Source organism: Acartia tonsa, chromosome 10 (assembly GCF_053477335.1).
Source record: "Acartia tonsa isolate MP-2025a chromosome 10, ASM5347733v1, whole genome shotgun sequence".
Classification (NCBI taxonomy): domain Eukaryota; kingdom Metazoa; phylum Arthropoda; class Copepoda; order Calanoida; family Acartiidae; genus Acartia; species Acartia tonsa.
In genome coordinates, this window is record NC_137269.1 from 30,756,530 (window position 1) to 30,781,175 (window position 24,646).

Consider the following 24,646-nt stretch of genomic DNA (forward strand, 5'->3'; position numbering starts at 1 on the left):
TTTAAATTTTGAAATAAAATTGAACACTATCCTGGGAGGTTTAAAAAGATTACCTAAAATGTAAAACTTGTTGGGTTCAGTAGTTAGCAAGATCTTAACAGACAAGACAAAATAATTGTACATAAATAATACAGAAATCTGACACATAGAGTAGTTGAGCTCCTTCGTATATTTTCTGCAAACTGGATTTAGAAAGATTTAAAACTTTGGTTGGAAGAATTTGTACATTTCAAAGAAATACGTCATCCAGACTTGTAGTGTTCATACAATTCAACACATGAAGGTATAGTTAAATAGTGTTTTTTTAATAAAACAAAGTATCGCAAAATTAAACCCACTTACCATTGACAGAAATTAGTTAAAATCAATATCTCATTTTCTTCATAGATGTGTTGCATTCTTTATCATAAAAAAACATTTCATAATTTTTAACAAATTATGACCTAAAAACTGGAGCTTCGAAGTGCCTAATTTTTCATTATAAAAAAACACACTGTCTTATAGATGTGTTATTAACTACATTTAAATTCTAGTAGTTGAGTAATCTATCTCTAAGCTCTTCTATGATTTATGGAGGGTGGTTACATCCAGGGTGTCGGAGCCGTATAATTTTGATGCGGCTCCGGCTCCAGCTCCGGCTCCAGCTCCGGCTCCGGCTCCTACCTTAAAATTAATATATAAATTTTTTTTCATTAGGTATTGAATTTGATAAAATAAAATAAATAATAACAAAATATTTTGCTTTTATTTGATTAAAGCTTTTTAAAAGTAGAAGGATGTGTGTCTATTTGTTAAGTAACAATAGTTTTTCAGTTTATTATATGGAAATAGACCGTTGCCAAATTATAATATTACTTTTAAAAATCATTTTTAGCTAGTCCGGAGCCGTTTTTAACGAAAAATACGGCTCCGGATCCGGCTCCGGCTCCACCTCCGGCTCCACCAAAAATGTTGCTGCTCACGGCTCCCGGCTCCGGCTCCGGAACCCTGGTTACATCTCACGAAAAGATGGTTTGCCTCTTAACTTTACCTAATTTTTAAGTCCCTTTTTAGTGTATATATTAGTCAAATGATATTGGCTAGATTGTTTCAAACACAGAGACAGACATCCTCATACTTTTAAATAACGATATGTAAGTCACATTATTCTTACCTACATAATTTTCTGAAAACCACAATTACCACAATGGATTTTTTAGTAGGTAGCTTTGGCAAACTTTTTGCTGTAGTGTCTTTAAACGTTTGTTTTGAACATTCATTTCTATTTAGGATATTCTTTAAAAAAAACTTGTTAACCTATATTTTTTTTTCATTGTTGCTTATAAGTTTTTCTTATAAAATGAATTGTATATTTGAAATATAATTAATCCATTTTCTTATTAAAAAGAAGTCTCTATCTAAAGAGGGTAAGCTATTAGCTACATGGCGAATGTCAAGCGGTTCAGCCGTTTTGTAGATCTTACACAACTAACATAGATATATAACTCTTTAATGTTATGAATTATATGAGAATTCTAATTTCCTATTTTTTTAGGTAAGTTTTAAAACTCGATTACACTGTTTGCTGGAATGGGGCCGATGTTAATCCAGGGGTGTATATTCTGCATGGGAAAATCTAGGGGGGAAAAAAATTTGTAGCAGGGGAAAAAAAATAAATCTTGTGCAGAATATACACCCCTGTGTTAATCCATCCCCATTGATAAACCATGGTGTAAATGGTAGGTATAATTTCTATAAATCAGAGGTGGATTCTTAAAAAAAATTTGCCCCACTAATCGCTTATTGGGGCTAATATTTTTTAAGAATCCACCTCAGAACTCAAATGTTTTAGCGGTTAGAGAGATCTTTTGCTTCAACAGGATTTATTTAATCAATCTTATCATTATGAAAATAAAACCCATCCCCCACCCCACATTCCGGGGACAACTTCAAACATTTGCATGACTCATTTTCAAAAAATTGAGTTTAATGGTGAGCTTTAATCAAACGGACATACAGAAATAATTTTTGTATCATAGAAAACACACATAAAAATATTTAATTTCCGTTGTAAATAGAAAAGGAAGCAATTTTTTTGTGCGAGAAATCAGAGATTCATGTTTATTCTAAAGAAAAACTACATAGTCGGTTTAATAAATGTTGGTAAACAATGTAATAATAAATGAACCTTCTTCCCTCTGCTTTACTTTAAGATGGATCTTGACATGCCCCATCAAAAATTCTTAACATTATGGGGTCTATCTACAAGATTTTAAGTACTTTTAAGGACAAAACTGTAAAAAAAGGGGGGGTGGGGCGAAAGTGACACTTTTTGTAACCAAAACTAAAAGTCAACAAAGGAATTCAACTAAAAAAAGAGTTACAGGTCCGAGATTTCGCATGGCAGTTGCTTTATAGGGGTACAATATGGAACTGTGAAGAAACGGCGGCGCAACCGCCGTTTCCCGCCGAATTTTTTTTTGCCTTTTCTCGGCGGTTTCGCCGCCGTTTTTTCACAGTTCCATATTGTACCCCTATAAAGCAACTGCCATGCAAAATGTCAGACCGGTAACTCTTTTTTTAGTTGAGTTCCTTTGACTTTTAGTTTTGGTTTCAAAAAGTGTCACTTTCGCCCCCCCCCCCCCCCCCCCTTTGTAATAAAATATGCACTCTCATGTAAGGAAAAATTATCCACAAGGGCTAAGAATCGAGCTGTAGTGCTCAGGAGAGATGAGTAGAAATCAAAATTCAATAGTGTTTTCTCATTGTCATTGCTTGGACATGAGTTTGTTCATTTTTTGTTAGTTTTTTTACCAAAACTGTAGGGTTTATATTAAAAAGAGTGAAGCTATCGGTATTTTTTTTAACACCCTTTATATTTAAAAGCTATTTAAATGATTTTGAAAATTTGATGGTATGCATATATTTTTACTTTAAAATGTTTAAATGCTTTAATAAGGGTAAAAACAGGTTAAAAACCATAAGATAGAATCTCATAAAATCCCTTTGTATGGTTCTAATTTTCGATTACTTATAATTTTCCCTTAACATTGAACACTCAATATGTCGTCTTCAAAGAAATGAAATTTTGTGGAATTCAAATAGTTCAATTTTAATGTTTAACAATATACTTTTTGTTAGAATATAAAGTGCCACTGCCCCTTTTTTCTATTTTCTTGGTCCTAGAAAGGTGGGTGGGGTACATTTATCCCTCCCTAAACGTTAATATTTCTGATAGGTTGGACTGATCTTTTTAAAGGAATTTCTTTATGGGGTTGTGTTAAGACTAGGACCCCAAGCATTTTAAAGATTAAATAGCTTTAACCTAACCGGCCACTGGAGTCTGCACGGCCCTGAAAAAACTGTTCCCTAAATATTCTTTGTATTAGTGTTTTCTTGACTATAACATGGCCTTTAATATAAATGGAATGCTATGGATAAATATTTTTCTTTTTTTTTGTAAATCTACTTCACTACTTATGGTCTTGTTTAAGTAATATTATACAAATACGTTAAATATATGATACCAATACATTGAATTGGCTAAATATGTCTATCTTTCTGCAAGTGCATATGACTCACAAACACACACACACACACACACAAAACAATTACCAACCATACAGACAAAAGCACGCACACATACAACACACAAACAAACACATACACAAGAAACAAAAACTTTTGATACTGCCCAATAAGACTTGCATTCTGTTTATGCAAAATTACCAAAACCAGTTTAGACGGTTATTATTTATTCAAATATCCATTTTTTATAAAAAAAATAAATATTATCATTTTTTACTACATATTTTTAAGCTACAAATATAAAGTTATATAGAAGTGAGCCTTGATAAATAATAAATAGGATAATATAGGTATTATTGATAATTTTACTGAAAGTTTTTGGCTAGTGTTAAAACTTGTCTGTTTTGTATAAACATTTGTTTGCTTTCTCTACGTAGTCTCACAAGTAACCTTGGCCTATTTATTAAATCTTTCTTGGTATGCCCAGCTTCTATATAATATAACATTCCAGACAAATACGCAGAGAGAGAGAGGGGCAACGGGCTGTTCATTACATAGTCCCCAAAGTTTTATAATAACGTTTGCTTATTCGTTGGCTTAACAACTTTGAGGACTTTAGTGAATTTTGATCGTTTGGTTCATTAAGTTAAGTGTTAAAACGTTTCAACCACTAGTTTTAATCTAAATTAGAGGTAATTTTGTCTATAATCATTAGGTATGTACATCAATTTATAGGCCATTGTCTTGTCCCTTTAGATCCCTGCAAATACGAGCATAAAACGATTGGGTAAGGCAAAAAATTATTCAGTTTTATCGTTTATTTACAAATTTTTGCAAATAAAAGAATTGTCCGGTTCATTTGAAAGTTCAATTTTCGAAAGATTCATTATGTTTTATTATAGAAAATTGGTAGTTTTAGTTCATTGTTTTAAGAAAATTTGTATGACAAAAGGAAATGTTGAAATCATACCTATACAGGTTTTAAGCTATCTTAATCATTTGATAGTATTTTTTAAACTTGTCTTCAAAAAAATATTTCACTGTAAAATATTTTCTGTCTTTTTTTATTTTTCTAAAATGATATGTGGTGGACCATTAACTTTTTGCACAAGCATAACATAATTTAAATAGCAGAAAACCATCCCCTGCTTTTGGTATACAAATACTATAATATAACCTTTAAATATTATTATTTATTTATAATCTTGAGAATCTGATATTGAAAATTATCATGAAATTGAATAAGCAATAATGAAAGAAAAGTATAGCAAGGTTTATAGACATTTTTTTCGCGTATAAAAACTGTAAGATACATTGTCGTTGGGGAAGTCATAAAAACAACAAATCTTTACGGCGACAAACGGGCATTGATATTAAGATAGGGATCGCTCAAATTGATGATTTATTCTCTCTTTATGTCTTACTATTAAATATTAGAAGATCGACCTCAAGTCAAAACATTGTTATACCTACAAAAGAAAATTTTGTATAGAGTACTTCTACAAAAAAAATTAAATTGAATATTTTTTGATAAAGAGAATATGTAGCTAAAGAAACAAATATAATTTTCTCGAAGGCCACTGAGCTCTTTATATAAAGTGTGTACACATTACATCAAATAATGTCCCAGAAGAAATTTCTTCGTTGGGATTTATATAATGCTTAAAAAAACCAGGGATCTAAAGGGATAAGACAAAAGCCAATAAATTGATGTACATCCCCAATAATGACATACAAAATTAGCCCTTCTGTAGATTACAATAAGTGAACCAATCAATCAAAATTCACTAATGTCCCCAAAGTTGTTAAGCCAACGAATAAGAAAACGTTATTATAAAACTTTGGGGACTAGTGTAATAAACAGCTCAATAAAAGCCATGGAATGTTTTTTTTGTCGGTTAAACATAGCAGAAACTTATGTTTTTGGCCTCTGTGAGGACCTTTCCCTTTCCGGTGCACTGTTTCTCATATTGAATAACACACCTAACAAAATATTAGATAGTCCTACAAAATAAGTTTCTTTGGTGTAAAATCATAAACCTCAAATCATCTAGGTCATCTAGCTAAAGTATAATAAAATTAGTCATTTTAGTTTGCTAAATTATTATATTTTTGTAATGTATAAACATATGCGACGCCCGAATGATTTCTATTCGGGACGAAAACTCTTGGTAGGGGAGGTCGAATATTATTAAGAGTAAAAGGGTAAAGAGAAATATATACATATACAAAGAACGGTAGCATATCAAACCAGCATTTTTTTTGTTTTAGCAAATTAATATTTAGTTTAAGCAGTATTCCAAAGACGTCCAGGCTTTTTTTTTAGGAGAGGAGGGATTTAAAAATCTCAAAAGGGGTAAGAAATGTCAAATTTTGTAAAAAAAAAAAAAAAAATTAAGGACTGAACAAATGCGCTAAAAGCAGAAAACTTTTTTTTCGTGTATATCATAGGTAATTTACTAACGCCCTCCCCTCCCCCCCCCCCTCTTTTTCAAATTTTGTTAGCATATCGAGGATGAGAAATTTTAAAATTAGTTTAAACTTTACAGTATTATAACATTTTTTAGCTATAATAATTTTACGGCACTTATATATGAATTTCTGGTTGTATTGTAAATTAACTATGCGAGGCCTTTTTGAAAAAGAGAGTAAGAGAATATGTAGAAAAGAACCTCGGTAGTTGAGTAGTTTGTCTTGCCATTATTATCTGATATATACACCACAAAATAATATTTTCTATTATATTATAATAGTACAAGTTTTGTTAATGTTAAATTTAAGGGATAGCTACATGAAAAGTGTTTCATTGAGTATAGTTACTTGTTATCTTTTGATTGTGTTTATATTTTAAGGTTGTTTATTTAACTAGTGATCCATAATTTTTTCACACTAGATAGTTTTTTGATAATAGCTCTATCTTCTTTACAATACCATAAATATTTTTCTTAATATTTCTGAATCAACATATTAAAAGATAATCATTTAAGATTTATTTTACAGTTGTCAATAGTATTATTTTATGTAGATTTAAACAAGATACGGAGGCCGGCTCTAAGCCGTCAATAAAAACCCGCTTGGGTGATTATAACTGTTTAATAAAAGGGTGAATTATTTTATCATTAACAACTGTATACATTCAGCTATTTGTTAAAGTTACTAGCGGATTCAAGTTCGATTTTTTTATTTTAATTTTTATATTGTACGGGTAAAATTCAGAGAGAAAGAGGTGACAATGCAATGGACAATTGAATCTTTACTTAACTTAGTTTAGAAGGTTTTTTTTACTCAGCAATGGATTATATGCATGTAATTGAGGAAAAAATAAAAAACCTATGAATGATGATCTTTTAGTGGCCAATAATAAGATTTAGATATTTAGTTTCAATATGGCTTGGTTATAAGATGATTTTCAAACCTTGATTAAAAGATCCATATAATAATTTCCCCTCCTTTATTCTTATTTTCTTTATTTTCTCTTTTTTTAGTTTTTAGTTTTTCAAATTTAATGATTTGTAGACTTCTCAAAATTTACATTTTGCTCATTGGTATTCAGTAGATAAAATTCAGGAAGAGGGACAGACATTCAAATTCTTCAATTAATTTAAATTTTATGAATGTGCTTCTATTCGTTCATATAAAGTAGTAAGTTTTTTTTTGTTGTAGCTTAAGAGTTATCCATTTTAGGAAAGCTTTACATGTGTTTAAGGTTGGCTTAGGGATATTTTAGATTATTTCTAAATTTTTCTGTCTTTCTTTACCCCTTGAAATACAGAGACCTAGATGCTAGGGGCGCACAGCCACTAGCATTTTGATAAGGGATTCCACTATAAACGATCCAAAGGTTTTTTATTCAAGTAAACATTGCAGCAAGGACGTCCAAGCTTTTCTTTTTGATTTGGGGAGTAGTGAGGGGTTTCATAGATTTAAAGGCTTTAACATTTTAATGTTTCAACGTTTTATTGGGGTAAAGACATCATCCCTCCCCCCCCTCCTGTGACGTCTATGCATTTCTGCCTAAATGTAATCCCTTAAAATTAAAGAATATCTGTCTTAACTCCTTGAGATAAAATGACCTAAATTATCTTGTAACTTAGATTTGAAATCATATTTGAAAATCAATCATTGATTTTAATTTTACATTTCGTGTTTTCATCAATTTGAAATTAAACTTCATAATTAAGTTTCTTGAGAGATTTAGAGTGTTAACCGTATGATAGCAAAGGTTTTAAACTCTAAAAGTAAGAAAATTAATATTTCTTTACTTGAATATGACTTTCAGATGAACATAGATAGTGAATTATAGAGTAGTTGGGTTGTTGATACTCTAACAATAGGCAAATGATGGTTGCAACAGCTGTTTTTCTTCTAGATTGGGCAGTTAGGAAATATTACAATAAAAATGATCAACCACCGCAAGTAAGATATATGAAGCTTGCCAGCCGTTTGCGGTATATTGAGAGACATACATCCTGTCTCTTTTCTTAATCGCGTGGAATGGTGTACCTTAAATTATTTTTTAAAAATACTTTGCTTATGTATCTTTCCTGGTTTTAAAAATTTGTTTTTCTTAATTTCTTTTATTTCTGTGGGTTTAATACGTCTTTAATTCAGGAAAAACGTCCAATACAAGCGAAAATGCTTTGAATTATGTAACAAAACATTTAGGATTTAGCAAAAGATATATGAGAAAACAGAAAGTCGAAAAAAATTTATTTCGAAAAAAAAACATGAAACATCAAAAGCTGCGACAATTCGAAAATTCTGGAGCATTAAAAGTTGCGACATTGTGCCCACTGGAATTAAACGAATCTTTTGTATTTTGCGAGACGGGTTTTTAATTCTAAAAATGAAGAATACACAACCTCCTAGAATTACAGAAGGACAGACAGACACTACCTAACAAATGATAATTTAAATGCAAAGGCATAAGTTTTGTTAATGAAACTAATTTTGTTTTCTTTGTTTCAGGAGGCGGTGAAGGAGTCTAAAGCTGCTCTTCTCACACCAGAGGATGGAGATGAGGTCAGTACCTGAGATAGTAACATAGAAGATAGATAGATATAAAGTCTGATAGATAGGTAGATAGATATTCTGATAGATAGATAGTATGATTGATACCAAACGGATAGATAGTATGGTAGATGTCTTTATCGTAGCCCGTCCATCTCAACCAATGTTATAAGTAGGTAGTCCAAGAAAACTGGCTGCCTGCCTAGTTTTTTTCCCTGAACTATGAAAAATTGATTGATTGATTGATTGATTGATAGTTAGATAGATTGGTTTGATTTATTGATAGATAGATAGATTATTAGTTAGAAAGTATGAGAGATAGGCGGTAGATAAAATATAAATAGTCTGACAGATAGATAGAGATCATGAATTGATAGATAGTATGATTGAAAGATAAACATATGACATGATTTAAATTTGGCCTAAGAATCAAACCATTTTTAAAGTAACCGCTATTGAGCTGTTATTCATACAGAAAATAATATTTTTTTTATATATAACGCATTGGGACAATCAAATCAGGAGAGGATACCACGTCACAATTCCACCAAGTTAGATAATAATATTGAAAAAAGGTTTTAAGTAAAATGTTACGTAGTTTTAGATTAGATAATGCGATGACGATGCTTTCCCTCTAATGCCCCATACCTACCTACGGTGAAGGGTGGGGGGGGGGGCTAATAATGCGGCTCTACCATACACCTAATATAACCTAACCTTACCTGAATTAAAATAATAAACTACTTTGAAAAAATGGGGAAATCATCATAGACTTCCAAGGGGGGGGGGAAAAGGGGCGAATATCCCCCTTATTTAAAATTTACCCCTACCCTGGGGGTGCCGTAGGCACCTCCAACCATTTAGGAGGGGGTATTTAACCCCAAACAATTTTTTGGGGGGGAGGTAAATACCCCCCCCCCCCCAAATAAAAAATCTCTAACAAAAAAATTACCCCCCCCCTTAAAATTTTTTTATCCCCCCCAAAAAAAAAGCTTGGACGCCCCTGGAAATCATTACAAATGTTTCTCTGGTTATGTTTAAGGGTTAATATAAGACTGTTATTGCTGCACCTCTAAAGAGCATACTTGTCCTTGTTATTCTTGGTAATTTGGCGTAATCCAATAAGCTTTCCAATCTCAATATTTATTCTCACTCGCATACCTATTCAGGAACATGGCAAACTATTAAGCTTTCGTTGTCTATTTTATTCTTACAATAAAATATGGATGAGTTTTAAACCGTTTAAAAATCCTCAAAAATCCCATACAAATCCACAAAATTTAAATAAAATCTTAAGTTGATAACCCTTCTAGTGTTTTATTTTAGTTTTTTTAGATTTTAAAAGTGATTTAGAAGGATTTTTCACAAAAAAAAAAAAAAACAATTTTACCTCACCGGCGATGCAGTGATCCTAATTTTTTTTTTTAAGAATCCACCTCTGTTTTGCTTGTTTTCATACATCTAAGAGTTGGGATGATAACGGGATGTTGGTTTAATGTTTACAGTCCCTCAAACTTTTCAACCCTTCATTTTACCCTCCTCAAAATTTTATCAAAAATATGATAGAGTTTAACTTAAAGTCAAGAAAATAAAACATTATGATAACCTGTTTTACCCCATCCCTTATCCTCTACCCCACTTTTGCTTTCATTACAAAATTCTTCCATCCTAACTTAACAACGCTACTCAATACTGTGGCTCACCAAATTTACACATAAGGTGACGTTAACATGGGAAATACATATAATTAATTATGAAAATAATATATCCAAGTGCGTCTGTCGATAAAAAGAGAAAGACACAATAAATCATTTAGCTCTTTATTTTTAATTTTTTAAGTTTAAAAATATTGTACTCGGCTATTCCTTGGCCGATTTAGGCTTTTAATCATATCCTGGCCGAGACAAATTTAGACCGTTGACTAATCAAAAATCGGTTCAGTTAGAGGGATACCCAACGTCTCAATTTATTGCTACCAAAAGTCTTATAACTACGTTGCAATTATATAAAAACCCGTAAATTGAGTTTAATCAAAGGAGTATACTACATATTTCAATCACGCCCCCATCCCGTGATACAGCGTGGAATTAATTTGTCATCGACCAAAAATATATAGTAGATTATCCCTCCCTCCCCCCCCCCTCGTTAAACACTCATTTTATCCCCCTAAAAAAGTAGACCCATTACAAAGATTTTACACTAACAAAACATGATATAAATTAATTGATGTACTCATTCCATAGAGCAAACCCCTCCCCAATATATTGTAATAAGGAATGGGTTAGTTTTTCGTTTATTGGTAGTTTAACGAATTTTTCAGGTTTGTTAGGTTATATTGGGTAATGGCTAGCCCTACATGTTTAGGGTACCGCACGGTTAGGGTACAAATACTACCACACTAATTTCCAAATTTTTATGAAAAATATAGAGGGGGGTTGGGGGGGGGGGGGGGATATTAATCGATAGGCACTTTGATGGAAAGCATCGAAATATTTGTAAATATGTGTAAAAGTACTAGCTCATTAGTATTACCTAATTTTCAATTTTTAAAATCTTTATTCAAAGCGTTATAGAAATATTAACAATTTTGTCATACTGTTTAAAATGAATTCTTTGTATTAGGCTGAGAGTCCAATGCCCGCAGGGATGCAGCAGCCGCTGCGGAGACGCGGGGCGGTATCCGCTGAACCAATCAACGAAGAAGACGCGGCCACCTACGTCAAGAAGGTCAGAGTAAATTCATAGATAGATTCATATAGAAAATTTTACTGACGGACCAATCAGATTGATTGAAAAAGATATCTTCTTGATTAAAGATACTGACAAGTAAATTCTAAATAAGGAATATTTATAGAAAGATGCAGTGACTGACAAGAATTTATAGATGTGAGCGGTCAACCTAACCAAAATTGCATATTTTTTTCAATGAACAAAAATACTAGTTACATAAAAGCATACAGTTGTAACAGCCCACTGACCAAGTCCCTGGGGACTCGTAAATCCCTTTTAAATTCCTTATTAACATAACAAAGACAATGGGCTAAAACAATAGGCTTATCTGTTAAATGACTAGTAATTTTACTCTTTTTAACGGGATTGATTGAAAAAAATGGGGCCAATATATTGTATAAATCTCGTAATCTAAGACAATTATATATTTCAGGTTGTACCCAAGGACTACAAGACAATGGCCAGCCTGTCCAAGGCTATAGCCAAGAATGTTCTCTTCTCTCACTTGGATGAAAATGAAAGGTAACTATTAGAGTTGGCAATCCGGAATCCGCCCAATTTTTGGTCAATTTTGGAATTAGGATTCTTAATTGGTAGGCTAAGATTAGCGTCTTGAGTTTTCTCTTTCAACTCCCCCTTTTTGAAGGCAAAGATTATCATCATTATATAGAAATTCTTTTAAAATCTGGTTCGATTCTCGGAAGTGAATTATAGAGAACACCAAGAACATTAATTTTTAGGACATAATTAGCACTTAATTTTTTTAATTTTTAAAAAGCCTTTTAAAATATTACTAGAATCCGGAATCCGAATCCGGTCCAAAAATTTGACGGATTGTCATCCATAGTAACTATTGATCATAACCACTTGCAAGGTGATGTTAAAATAAAGATGCTTTCCCACAAAGTGCCTGTCGAGCATTGCACCCTCTCCTCCCATTATTTTTAAAGTGGTAGTTCTTTTTCTTTTATGCTATGGGGCTACCCAGTATTAAATATAACCCAACCTAACCTGACCCAAAGTAATAAACAACTATCCCTCACCCCACCGGTATTTTCAAATATGTTTTCAAAATAATGGGGAGGTGGGGGAGTATAAAACACTATAAAGGATTAGGGTCAAGAGCTGCATATTACAAAGAAATGTGCAACTATGATTGTTTCAGTCACCTTTCCTTTCAAAAAGTATTATTAGCCAAAATTACATTAATGTATTTTTATTTAAGTATTTTTTATTAAAATGAATAACAATCAATTATATTCATGATTGTCGACATGCTCATAATTTTGTAAAATTAAAAAAAATCATTTAAAAGTTGCATTTATGATATCACAATACATTCAATGTCTTGATACGTTGAAAACTACGTGATAAAATATTTTCTCATATTCATTCGAAACCGATTAATATCCGGTGGATTAGAACCGGTTGTCATCCATTCGGCATCTCGGGGCTAAAAAAAACTGGTTTTAATCTTATAAATGTACTTTTTATATCCGCGGAAAGCTGTTTATATTACGATGCGAGAAATAATTATTATTTTATTTTAAGATTTCTTAATGAATACCCATAAAATAAAATAGAAAAATACGGGAATCACTTCAAATGAACTTTCTGGAACTATCGTATTTTGTAAAAAGAGTAATTTTCCAGCAACGAAAGATTTGAGTGTTTAGTATGAATTAGTACCTACCTACCAACAAAAAATATTTTTTTCTTTGAAAAATCAAAACAAAAATATTTGAAAATAATATGAAAAGAAATTGATGTAATCTAAATGTGTATTTTTCCAATTTTCTTTCTTTATTGAAAGTTAAAAATAGTTTTATTAAATTTTTTTATGTTTCTATAAAATTAATATCAAAACCAGGGCTTTGCAGTCGCAAGTTTTAAAAAGGAATTATGCATAACAGACAAACATATTCTTTTTTTAAGCTGTGTTATTTAATACTTTGACGTGCGAAGCATTTTAAATATTCTATTCATAAGTCCTTTATAGAGATGGTATAGGGAAAACTATAGATATATTGAAAATAGATTGAGAATTTAATATGTATCTTTTCAGTAAAACATTTTAAATCTTTCTACTGAAATCGAATGATATCATAATTAATACTTTAACAAAGATTGATTTTTTCGAAGTGATATTCATATAACAGATCCATAGTATAGATGTCTATACAAATAATTAACTCCCTCCCTTTTCAATGACCTTTTCTTTTGATCTTTTACCAAATTGTTTTCTGCTACTTGGCTGTGTTAATATAACCAATACCATTGGTTGATTTTGGACTTTTACCAAATTGTTTTCTGCTACTTGACAGTGATAATATAACCAATACCATTGGTTGATTTTCAATGACCCAATTGAGAGTCTTCAAAAGGACACTGCGATGGGGAGATACAGTTATTTAATCCCTTTTCCCTCTAGTGTTTTACTCCAATATTTTATTTATATACAGCAAATCTTCAAATAAACTCGTAAAATACCCCTCATGAAAATACACCTCTAAAATGTATACCTTTATTATCTAGCGATGCCAAGTTTGGAATGTAAATCTTGATATTGCAGGGCTTCCTATTATCTTTACCAAACTTGCTGCTAATACAACTAATAACATAAAATAGCAACATAAAAAAAATTAACTTTTTAAAGGGACTGTGAACGTAAATTTTTCTCATCTTAATATCAAATCTTAACATTATCTCATTCATAATATCTCACAGATAGAGCAAAACGCGCTTTTGTTTGCTTAAAAAACGGCTTTTTCCGACGATTTTTATAAGATACAGGGAAAGGAAGAAATTTTCCGTATTATATAAAATGTGCATTAAATTGCTTTTTTCTCCTATTATAGCTAAAATTAAACTTTTTCACATAGTTCATGATTTTTCCTAACGGTTAAGCTGACTTTTAACATAATCCTTGCTTTAAACCAATGTATAGTTACTTAGAAATTGATAAAATAAGCAATATTTTTTAATTGAAAACCAAATACAATAACAAACTAGAAACAGGTTTTTTATTAGTATCCAGTTAACTTTAGATGGCCCATCTCTCGCCCACCTTTTATTACAAAGGGGGGGGGCGAAAGTGACACTTTTTGAAACCAAAACTTAAAGTCAACAAAGGAACTCAACTAAAAAAAGAGTTACAGGTCTGAGATTTTGCATGGCAATTGCTTTATAGGGGTAAAATATGGAACTGTTAAGAAACGGCGGCGCAACCGCCGAAAACCGCCGTTTCCCGCCGAATTTTTTTTTGCCTTTTCTCGGCGGTTTTCGGCGGTTGCGACGCCGTTTCTTCACAGTTCCATATTGTACCCCTATAAAGCAACTGCCATGCAAAATGTCAGACCTGTAACTCTTTTTTTAGTTGAGTTCCTTTGACTTTTAGTTTTGGTTTCAAAAAGTGTCACTTTCGCCCCCCCCCTTTGTAAATAATAAAGACGCAATATTTCTTTATAAACAGTCTGATAAAAGTGTAAACTAATTCTCCAAAGTGGGTTAATTATTGTCCAACACAATGAAAAAGGATATTATTATTTTAAATAACCTATGAGATTCAACCCTTTGTAGACAGTGAGGTATCTTTTTGTCAATAATACGAATTTAAAATAGTGTTTTATTACCTAATTACTACGTTATAAAAAAACTAATTGGCAATTTTATATCATAAAATAAATCCTTAACAGTAAGTAAATTGTTTCAACTATATATGACAAGTTAAATATCCCTACAAACATTATAAGAATTAAAAACGTTCCCTGTTTTTTCCTTTTTCCCTCCCAAAATACCATAAAATCAAGGCATTATTCCTGGATATTTTTGTTAATAGGACGTTTTTGGTTGATCAGTGTAGTGAAATGTGCTTAGAAAATGTTAAGATTTGATAATCAGATGAGAAATATTTACGTTCACACTCCCTTTAAGCCTTATAATAATTTTTTTTGAAAATTGCTCCTCTTCCAATTTTAAATGTCAAAAAGTTGACAGTAAATGACATAAATAACTTTATTAATGACTGCAAAATCATAAATTATAAAAAAAAATAGTTTACAGTGGTAGTAATGCGAAAACAACTTTTTTAAAGGCGGCAAAGGATTATTTTAACAGACTTCGCGCATTTTTACATCATATTATTTTATGCACTAGAATACATTTTTTATAACTTTAGCTTTATATTGTGAGAAGTTTTTTGGATTTCGGAGAGTGGGGACATGTTGAACCTTTGCTAAAAACCCATGGCTTCATAACCGATTAATATTCGCAGTATTAGAATCCTTAGCGATACTAAAAAATCTTGTATAGCATCGTATTACATACAATTTTTATCAAATATTAAATAAAAATCATAAATTTTAAACCAGTTTTGTTAGACTGGGCCTTCGGCATCTCGGGCCTAACATAAGTGGTTTTAATCTTAGAATTTGTTTAAGCTATCTATGATACATAACTAGGTATTAGACAAAAGTTTCTTTTAAACTTATTTTTTTTCAGGTCTGACATTTTTGACGCCATGTTTCCCATCTCTGCTATGCCCGGAGAGGTGATTATTCAGCAGGGTAACGAGGGAGATAACTTCTACATCATTGATCAGGTTATTTTACATTTTTAGCAAGTTTCAGGGAGGCTTAATCCTGTGCACGCCACTTTACAACAAACACAGCACCTCTGTTTGAACCAAAATTAAGGAAATTATTTTGTAAATCTATCTATCCATCGATTTACCTGTCTGTATATCTTGCTAGACATCTATCTAAAAAAAATACTATATGGTGTTCTATTTCTAAAGTTTTGATCATCTTTGAATTTATTTCTATCTTTTTATGTCTATCTATCTGTAATGGCTAGAATATCTTCATTTTAAAGCCATATGGACATACAGACAGGACCTAGTTTTAGAGATACAACGCTAATGAAAATATATCTTTTCTTAGGGAGATGTGGAGATCTACGTTAACGAGGAGAAGGTCTTAACTCTCGGCGAAGGGGGAAGTTTCGGCGAGTTGGCCCTGATCTACGGCACCCCCCGCGCGGCTACAGTTAAGGCCGCCAATGACGTCAAGCTGTGGGGTATTGATCGTGACAGTTACAGGAAATTATAGAGTGGCATCTTAAATCTTATACACGCGGCTCGTTAAGTTCTGTTATTGACTGCTCGAAAAGTTGCCTTCAGTGGCAACTTAAAGTGGGGTGGGTCAGGCATCTATTTTTTGGGCATGCTTAATTTCTTATAGGGCAAGCAAAACTTATTTAAATGAGTAACACAAACTTCTTAAGAACTAGAAATTAATTTCTACAAATGGCACCAATAAGATTCTAGGTCTAGTTTGTTTTCAGTACAAACAATCAGACATTACCTTTTAAATATTGTCATGACACTCTAATAAAATTGCAGACGTATTTTGATGGGATCCACTATTCGCAAGAGGAAGATGTACGAAGGATTCCTTTCCAAAGTCAAAATCTTAGGTAAGGCACTTTGGTTCAAGTCAGATATTAGAGGAATGTTTGGTAATTTCCCTTTAAATGCAGTGTGGAGCAGAGACCCCCTCACGGGCCCACACAACCACACGCGCTTGCTTTTGTTATCAATAAATAAATCAATTGAAAATAAGAGATGGGGAGGGGATGGCGGAGTTTTTCGTTTGTTTGAGTATTATTTTGTGTAGGTTGGGTTAGTTTTAGGTACTTGGAGTGGTTAGCCCCGCAGGGTTATATTACCATGTATATAGGTTCTAAATCCACAGCTAACGTTAAGTCGCAAAAAGGATCGTATTAATGCGATTTTTATTGAACTACGCGATCTCTTAGGACTACCTGGTCCATCCTATTTCTTTATATTTGCTCCATCTTTGATGTAACCTTTTTGCTTGGTTGAAACTCGTTAGGATCAGTCTAACATGCCATAATTCATTGGACGTACTTTTGATATACGCGAAAAGGTGAAAATAGTTATTTCTCGCATCGTATTATAAACAGCTTTCCGCGGATATAGAATGTACAATTATAAGATTAAAACCAGATTTTTTAGCCCCGAGGTGCCGAAGGCACGGGCTAAAAAAAACTGGTTTTAATCTTATGATTGTACATTTTTATATTCGTAGAAAACTGGATATAATACGATGCTAGACATAGTTTTTTCGTATGGATGAGAACCGGTTCCTATCCACCGGATTCGAATGAATACGAGAAATTCCCTTTTATTGAATATAATTTTTTCTTTTTAGAGGATTTGGACAAATGGGAGAGACTGACCGTGGCTGATGCTTTGGAAGCCGTCAGCTTTGAGGTAATTAGATATCTTTCTGGATATCTTTCATCCATCTTTTTGGCAGCTAGCTATCTAACAGTATGGCTACAAGACCAAATTATCTTTTGTTGTCTTTTTAACTATTACACAGTAAATGTTCTAGATATTTGCTTTTTGTGTCCTTGACTATTGTCTTTCTGTTATCCTTTCTTTTTGTAATTAATTTAGATTATTATATTATTGAATTATTTTCCCTATATCTACGATTTCTTTATGAATTTATCTATCTCGATATTATTTTATTTTTATAGAAATATTAAAAACATATTGTACGTCAATGGTATATTATAAAAACAAATAGTTATATATTTCGTTTTTTACGTCAGATTAATGGTTTCTCCAAAATACGGATCTTTTTATCAAATATTTTATCTTATGATCCCGTCAACTTTCCTACCTTAATGTTTATTGTGTCAGTTTATACCAACAATAAAATAAATTTTTTGAAATCACGAAACCTACACGTATATTCAGTTGTCGTTAGGGGCAACTCATAGTAAAATTGACGACCTCTCCATCTGCCCCCCAAATATTACTTTAATCCTGAGATTTGAAAGATGAATGCCGCGTTTTTCGACATTTTTTAGACATTGATTGATTGAACGAAGACGATAGGATTTCAACAGAGTATACAACTTAATAATTCAAAATTTTAAAATTATTAGTTTAGCCATTTGCATAATGTCTAATACCGCTCTAAAAAGATGCATTAACTAATATGCAGCAAAAATGGATTGAAGATAATTTGTTTGTCTTCTATGAAGGCCGTACCAACAACAGCGAAAAATTAAATGAATAGTTGTATACTCTGTTTAAATTTCGCGAATCGAAAAAATGCGGCATTCATCTTTCAAAAACCTATCTCTGGTATTTTGTACACTTCCTACCCAAAAATGTGGTCGAATTGTTCTTACACTGACTTTTTTGCCAAACAAGAGATTTTTTTCATCTAGAGTTACTATAGCTATTAATTTATTTAATTTCAGAACAACGCTGTGGTTGTAAGACAAGGGGAACCGGGTGATGACTTCTATATCATTGTCGAAGGGTAAGTAAAGTATATAGTATTTGTGCTTTTTATTTAATGTATGATGGTTTAACCTACCCCCTTTAGTTTGTGATATTTATAGTTTTTTGATGCATGATACATTATTGGAAATCATCTATCAGAAGTACTAAAATATTTTTCAACATTCCTTATAAATGATTCACTTTGGCAAAATTAATACAAAATTGTATTTTTTTTAATTTCCTGAAAAATATTTTTCGATACCGGAAAATTTAGAGTAAACATTGACAGAGACTTATATGATTGATTTTTAGATGCATATCAACTATACAATTAACTTTATGGCGGTTCCTGTTAAGTGCCTAGTCAAGCACAGACCCCCCTCCAGCGTTTCGGAGCCGGAGCCGGGAGCAGCAACATTTTTGGTGGAGCCGGAGCCTTATTTTTCGTTAAAAACGGCTCCGGCTCCAGATTAGCTGAAAATGATTTTTTAAAGTAATATTATAATTTGGCAACTGTCTATTTCCATATAATAAACTGAAAAACTATTGTTACTTAACAAATAGACACACATCCTTCTACTTTTATATAGCTTTAATCAAATAAAAGCAAAATATTTTATATTATTTATTTTATTTTATTTTGTTTATTTTATTTTATCAAAATCAATAATGAACAAAAATTGATATATTGATTTTAAGTTAGGAGCCGGAGCCGCATCAAAATTGAACGGCTGAGACACGCTGCCCCCCCTCCCCCATTAATTTACCTAAATTAGAAATAGGTTTTCCTACTTAAGGTCAGGTTAGGTTGTGTTATATTGGGTCCTGGAATGCTGCACAGGTTTATGGTACCGTAGGTATAGGCCCTTCAGGGTTTAGGCAAAGGGAAAAACTACTTTCTTTCTTATTTTCAGATGAACTGAATTTTAGTTTCCGAAAGTGTGCGTAGCTTCCGCGTCCTATCTCAATATTTGCTACTAGCTAAAAAAGCTTCAAACTTAAAAAAAATCAAAATTTGAAAAATTTAAATTTTTTAATGTATAATGTATAAATCGTTTATACATAAAATCGCTTTTCCATTTGGCCGGAGTCGCTGAAAATAGGGTCTGCAATAATTGGGTTATCTGCTGTACACTTTAGGAAACTAGGGCTCGAATAGAAAATCCTTTTTCAGCTGATCTATTTTCATTTTATAAAGGGGAAATAATGGAAAGCACAAATCTTTTTAAAAGAACTTCTTAAATTGTATTTATGGGTAAAAGTTTCATTAATTTCAGCATTTCAGTGTCCCAAAGAGTTGCTATTTATAAACGTAATCGTCCTTGTTTACTATATTTAATCAGGAATCTAAAAGGATAAGACAATGGCCAATAGATTAAAGTACATCCCCAATGACGATCCACAATTTTACCCCTTTTTGTAATTTCAGAACTGCTAGTGTAACCCAGTTCAGATCTGAAGGCGAAGAATCTGTAGAGGTAAGTTAGCAGTAGCGCATCTTATACAAAAGTATATTATGTCGGGGAGACAAACAGACGTACATCCAAGCACTTATAATTAATGGTGTTTAGATAACATATGACATTTAATTTTAAATGGTTAGACCAAACATTTGATATTTTAAAATGTCAAAAACTTTTAGATTAGGTACATGTTTCAATCTTTGCTAAAGTGTAAAACATTTTTTTGAAGTAAAAATACATTTTGACAATGTCAAAGTATTTTTTAATGTTCTACACATTGGAAGATATCATAAAACTGCCTAATTTTAGTTTATAATTTATTTACTCTGTATTGTGTTAAGGTTGGTATCCTAGGCCCCAGCGACTACTTTGGTGAGATAGCGCTGATGCTTGACCGACCCCGTGCCGCCACAGTTACAGCCACCGGTCCTCTCAAGTGTGTCAAACTTGACCGCGCCAGGTAATGACTTGACCGGTCCGAACTAGCCGGTCATTTGTTTGCAGCCTTAAACATTTCTATGTGCTTATTTAAAAGTGACTTTCATACATATCCTATTTTGTAAAGAAGTTGGATTACTGTCTTTTTGCGTATTTTATTATCTCTTATCGGACAGGAGCAGATTTTTAGCTATTTTAATGTGTTACATAATTTATTCCTCCTTTGTCACCTAGTAACTAAAACAAATTAGTTAACCTCGATTTTACACAGACAATAAGTTAAAAAGTTCCCCTAAAACAGACAAGGGAACCCCTAACAACCCTATCCCTAATTTTAAAAAGTGTTCATAGTCCCAGCGGGAGTTTTTATATCTGTGATTTCCTACCTATACTTAGCACTAACCCAACCGGGCAATTTTAATCCTGACTTAATCTAACCTAAAAAAGCAATTTTATACCTTTCCCCCCAAGAAATCGTTATATTGCTCCGATTAATTATGTCGATTTAGAAATAGCTTAATCAATTGTTTGTGTTTTACATTATGGTTTCCTGTCCCAAAAATGCAGTTGCGCATCAGCCGTGACTAAGCCTCAAATTTAAACTCGTTAAGTTGCTTTTAAAAATGTTTTGAAAAGAGAGATTGCAAAATTTGGGTAAGTTTTAGACTTTAGTTGAGTTTTATTGTGAATGGTTGGTTACCCTAGGCGGCATAAGCACGGCTGCCGAGCCTTGCAAAAATGTATGATAAACATTGTAATAATGAAATTACATACCGTCAATTAATCTGGTGATAAGGGAAGCTATTTCTGTACTTGGTAAATAATACTTTACACTTCACCCTTAGCTTCTAGGGGCCCTATTTCTCTAATTGTAACATCCAAAGGCTTAATCTAGACCTGTGCTACACTCGGAGGGAGGTGACATTTGACCGTTTATTGGAGTAGTCCTCAAAGTTTTGAAATTACATTTTCATATTCGTTGTCTTTACAACTGTTGGGACTTTTATTTAATTTTGGTTGCTTTATTAAGATGATTTTCCAAACGTTTTATAAATAATTGTAATCTACAGAAGGGTTAATTTTTAATTGGGGATGCACATCAACTTATCTGCCATTGTCTTATCCCTTTAGATTCCTGCATGCAACAGCAATGTTCATATTTTGATAATTTTCTTGAGAAAAAAAAATCAATCTAAGACGACCTTTTAAATTTTTCAGGTTTGAACGAGTTCTTGGCCCTTGCTCAGAAATATTGAAAAGAAACATCCAGCACTACAACTCTTTTGTTTCTTTATCTGTCTAACCAGTTCTATTTGCTGTGGATTATAGAGTAGTTTTTCTACCAGTTTACAGCTCAAGTTTGGGCTAGCCTGTTTAACCTAAAAATAGCACCAAACTGTGAAAAATTAATGTATAATCCAACTTATAATCTTATGGCCACATGACTAATCATAAAGAGTTGGCCACAGTTTCTACATCCCCCTAGTCCCTAATTGAACATAATCTATCCAAAGGAAAGGAACAGGTTTTCCGATTTTAATTATTTTAAATTATATAGTGTTTGTTTGAAATTAAACCTCAATTTATTATTTTTGTTAGAAAAAAAGGGGTCAAATTGCAACAAAGGGAAAGTTGTTAATGTGGATGGTAAGATAAAATTCATCCAAACATTACATAATTAAAAAAAATTAAAAGACTAAATATCTGTTGCTTTCTATATATCAACCTTGTCTTATTATGTATAACTAATAATTGTTAATATATATAAAATAGCATAAAAATAATTAAAATAATGATTGCAAAAATTTTCAACCTAACTTTTTTGTTGGGTAAATTTTTGATTATTTGGAAAATTTTATATAATGATTTATGCTATAGTCAATTAAGAGCGTAAATTAATGAGTCAATTGTTTTCATAATGATATAAGACATAATATAGTTAGATTTACCTTTTAATGTTATTAATAAACAGGTTTTGTATATCAGTAGGCTTGAGGCTTGGATAAAATAGGTTTACTTAGCTCTCTGGTTACATAGCTCTGTTTGAAACCTTCCCTTTACCCCCGTCTCAATACAAGACTTAATATGATAAATTAAATATATATTTCATAGAAGAAAATATTTTTTTTGGAAAGTAAAGTGATTGAATTGCCATATTTTATGTAAATTTTAAGGTATATTATGTAATTTAAACATATTATATTGAATATAATTATAAAAAAAACTATTTATGTAGTGGAAAAATTGTTTAACTTTTGTTCTGTATTTCTCTAATTTTTTTTATAATAAAATATCTTTTTTTCAAATTTATTATTACCACACAAAAAAATTATTTTAATCAGTACAATCATAAAAAACAAATTTTTCACTACATAAAAATGTTAAATTAATGTTGTTTTATTTTAGTAAAATTATCCATAGTTTTATTTTTAAAATTTGCATTATGCGAGAATTTTGATACTGTAGAGTTTTTAAAAATATAATTTATTTATTTTCATTGACAAATTGGCTAATTTTCAAATTAATTTTTAATATATTTTCTATTTAATAAGAGGTTTAACTGCTGTTATTTTATTATACATATTTTAATTTACAAGCAATGGAAACAAACTATTAACATCTTGAAATTTAAGTGAACTTTATATGGTAAGGGTTCTGTAAAACTCTACATAAAAATCTAAAAAATCAATATTAATACTTATTCTTTCAAAATATTATATTGGCTAAATTGTACAACATATATTAAACAAATTTGCTAAGTTACTTAGCAGTACAGACCTTAATTATGAAGTAGTTCTGCTAGTTATACAGAAATAGGATATTTTCAACAGAGTCTTCTCATGTAAAGTTCCCTTTTGTAGTAAAGTATTTATGTTAGTTAATAATATTTGTTGTTTTTCATTCTATGTTTTACTAACAGATTATTTGTAGTTTCGTAGGTGTACTATATCGTACAGTACATAGTGTATAATCTCGACACATTTTCAGTGTACATAGTGTACAAGTTTTTTAAAAAACCTAACACTTTTGTACACTCTTGTTTAGAGAAAAAAATAGCAGAAAAATGAAAACTACTGCATTTTTTGTTAACTTTTAATTTAATAGGCTTTGATTATAATATACTTTTTAAAAAAATGAAAATTAAAATCTTAGCCTCTGAAAATAGAATTACTTAGGATTAGAATATAAAAGAAATATCCAATTTTCAATATTCTTTACAACATCACATAAAGTCTTTGATCAGTTTTTGATAAGACTAAGAAAAGAATAATGTAAGTGGATTTTTTTTGTTAAAAAAAAACTTATAAATCTAGTTAAAACCTCGATATTGGTTGAAGAATAATAATTTATTTGTGTTTTTATAATTAAATTTGTTTAAAAGCAAATAAAAGATTGAATTGTGAAATAATGTTTGTTCTAAAATACGTTTAAGGATGTTCATTTTGTCTTTAAATTAAAATATCTCACTGTAAAACGCAGGATTTACAGGACATCAAAACGATAGGGTAGTTGGGGGTGGAGTAGTTTATGTATTTTCCACCCTTTGGACAATCACATTGGAATTTGTTTGTATAAAAACGAATAGAACAAATGACATAGTAACTTTCAGCATATCTGTTACTCTTTTTGGGAAAAGTTGTGCAACCCTGAATAGGAAAAAAGAATAGATAACCAAATATTTGGTATTTCGAATTACTTCAGTTGTTAGTTACAACTGATAAAAAGTTATAATGCCTACGAATAAGAGAGAGTTTTATAATGTAAAACTTTGGGGTAGATCGATGAGTCATAGTGTAACAAATATTTACGTAAATATCAAAATTTTGTAAAGGTTACTATTTAAGATAACAAGGGATCAGGATTCTGAAAACCAATGTTTTGGTGCAATTTAATTTTATTAACGTTCTTACATCAGCGTTTTCCCTAATATGGACTTTAAAAATAACATAAAACCTGCCCTCTATTCTAAGAATTTCCCGAACGTTGTTGGAAGATCGGTCTAGAAGTTTTCGAGAACCTTAGATATACTGCTTGGAAAGGTTTTAGTTTTAAGAGGGCTGTTATTTATACTATTAGCTAGCCTATGCCACCCACCTTTTCCGCCGCAAATAATCAATTCGGCCACATCTTATAGCCTCGGTCAGCCAAATATAACCACAGCTGCAGATAC

The 24,646-nt window shown here is 31.5% G+C and overlaps 1 protein-coding gene across 5 annotated transcripts in view; it reads left to right on the forward strand.

Annotated features, from left to right (window-relative positions):
• Pka-R1 (protein kinase, cAMP-dependent, regulatory subunit type 1) overlaps positions 1 to 23,881 on the forward strand; it is an 80,653-nt gene extending 56,772 nt beyond the window's left edge. For 4 of the 5 annotated variants that reach the window (XM_080174273.1, XM_080174274.1, XM_080174276.1 and 1 more), the window contains 11 exons: positions 8,476 to 8,529; positions 11,140 to 11,244; positions 11,681 to 11,769; positions 15,748 to 15,847; positions 16,188 to 16,342; positions 16,646 to 16,722; positions 17,481 to 17,542; positions 18,550 to 18,611; positions 20,004 to 20,052; positions 20,379 to 20,497; positions 21,694 to 23,881. In XM_080174273.1, coding sequence (XP_080030399.1) covers positions 8,476 to 8,529; positions 11,140 to 11,244; positions 11,681 to 11,769; positions 15,748 to 15,847; positions 16,188 to 16,342; positions 16,646 to 16,722; positions 17,481 to 17,542; positions 18,550 to 18,611; positions 20,004 to 20,052; positions 20,379 to 20,497; positions 21,694 to 21,778 — 957 coding nt within the window. In that variant the 3' untranslated portion in view covers positions 21,779 to 23,881. Of the gene's footprint in view, positions 1 to 7,784; positions 7,924 to 8,475; positions 8,530 to 11,139; positions 11,245 to 11,680; positions 11,770 to 15,747; positions 15,848 to 16,187; positions 16,343 to 16,645; positions 16,723 to 17,480; positions 17,543 to 18,549; positions 18,612 to 20,003; positions 20,053 to 20,378; positions 20,498 to 21,693 lie in introns of those variants that run through there. The other variant, XM_080174275.1, reaches the window with a different exon arrangement.
• Positions 23,882 to 24,646: the final 765 nt, after the last annotated feature.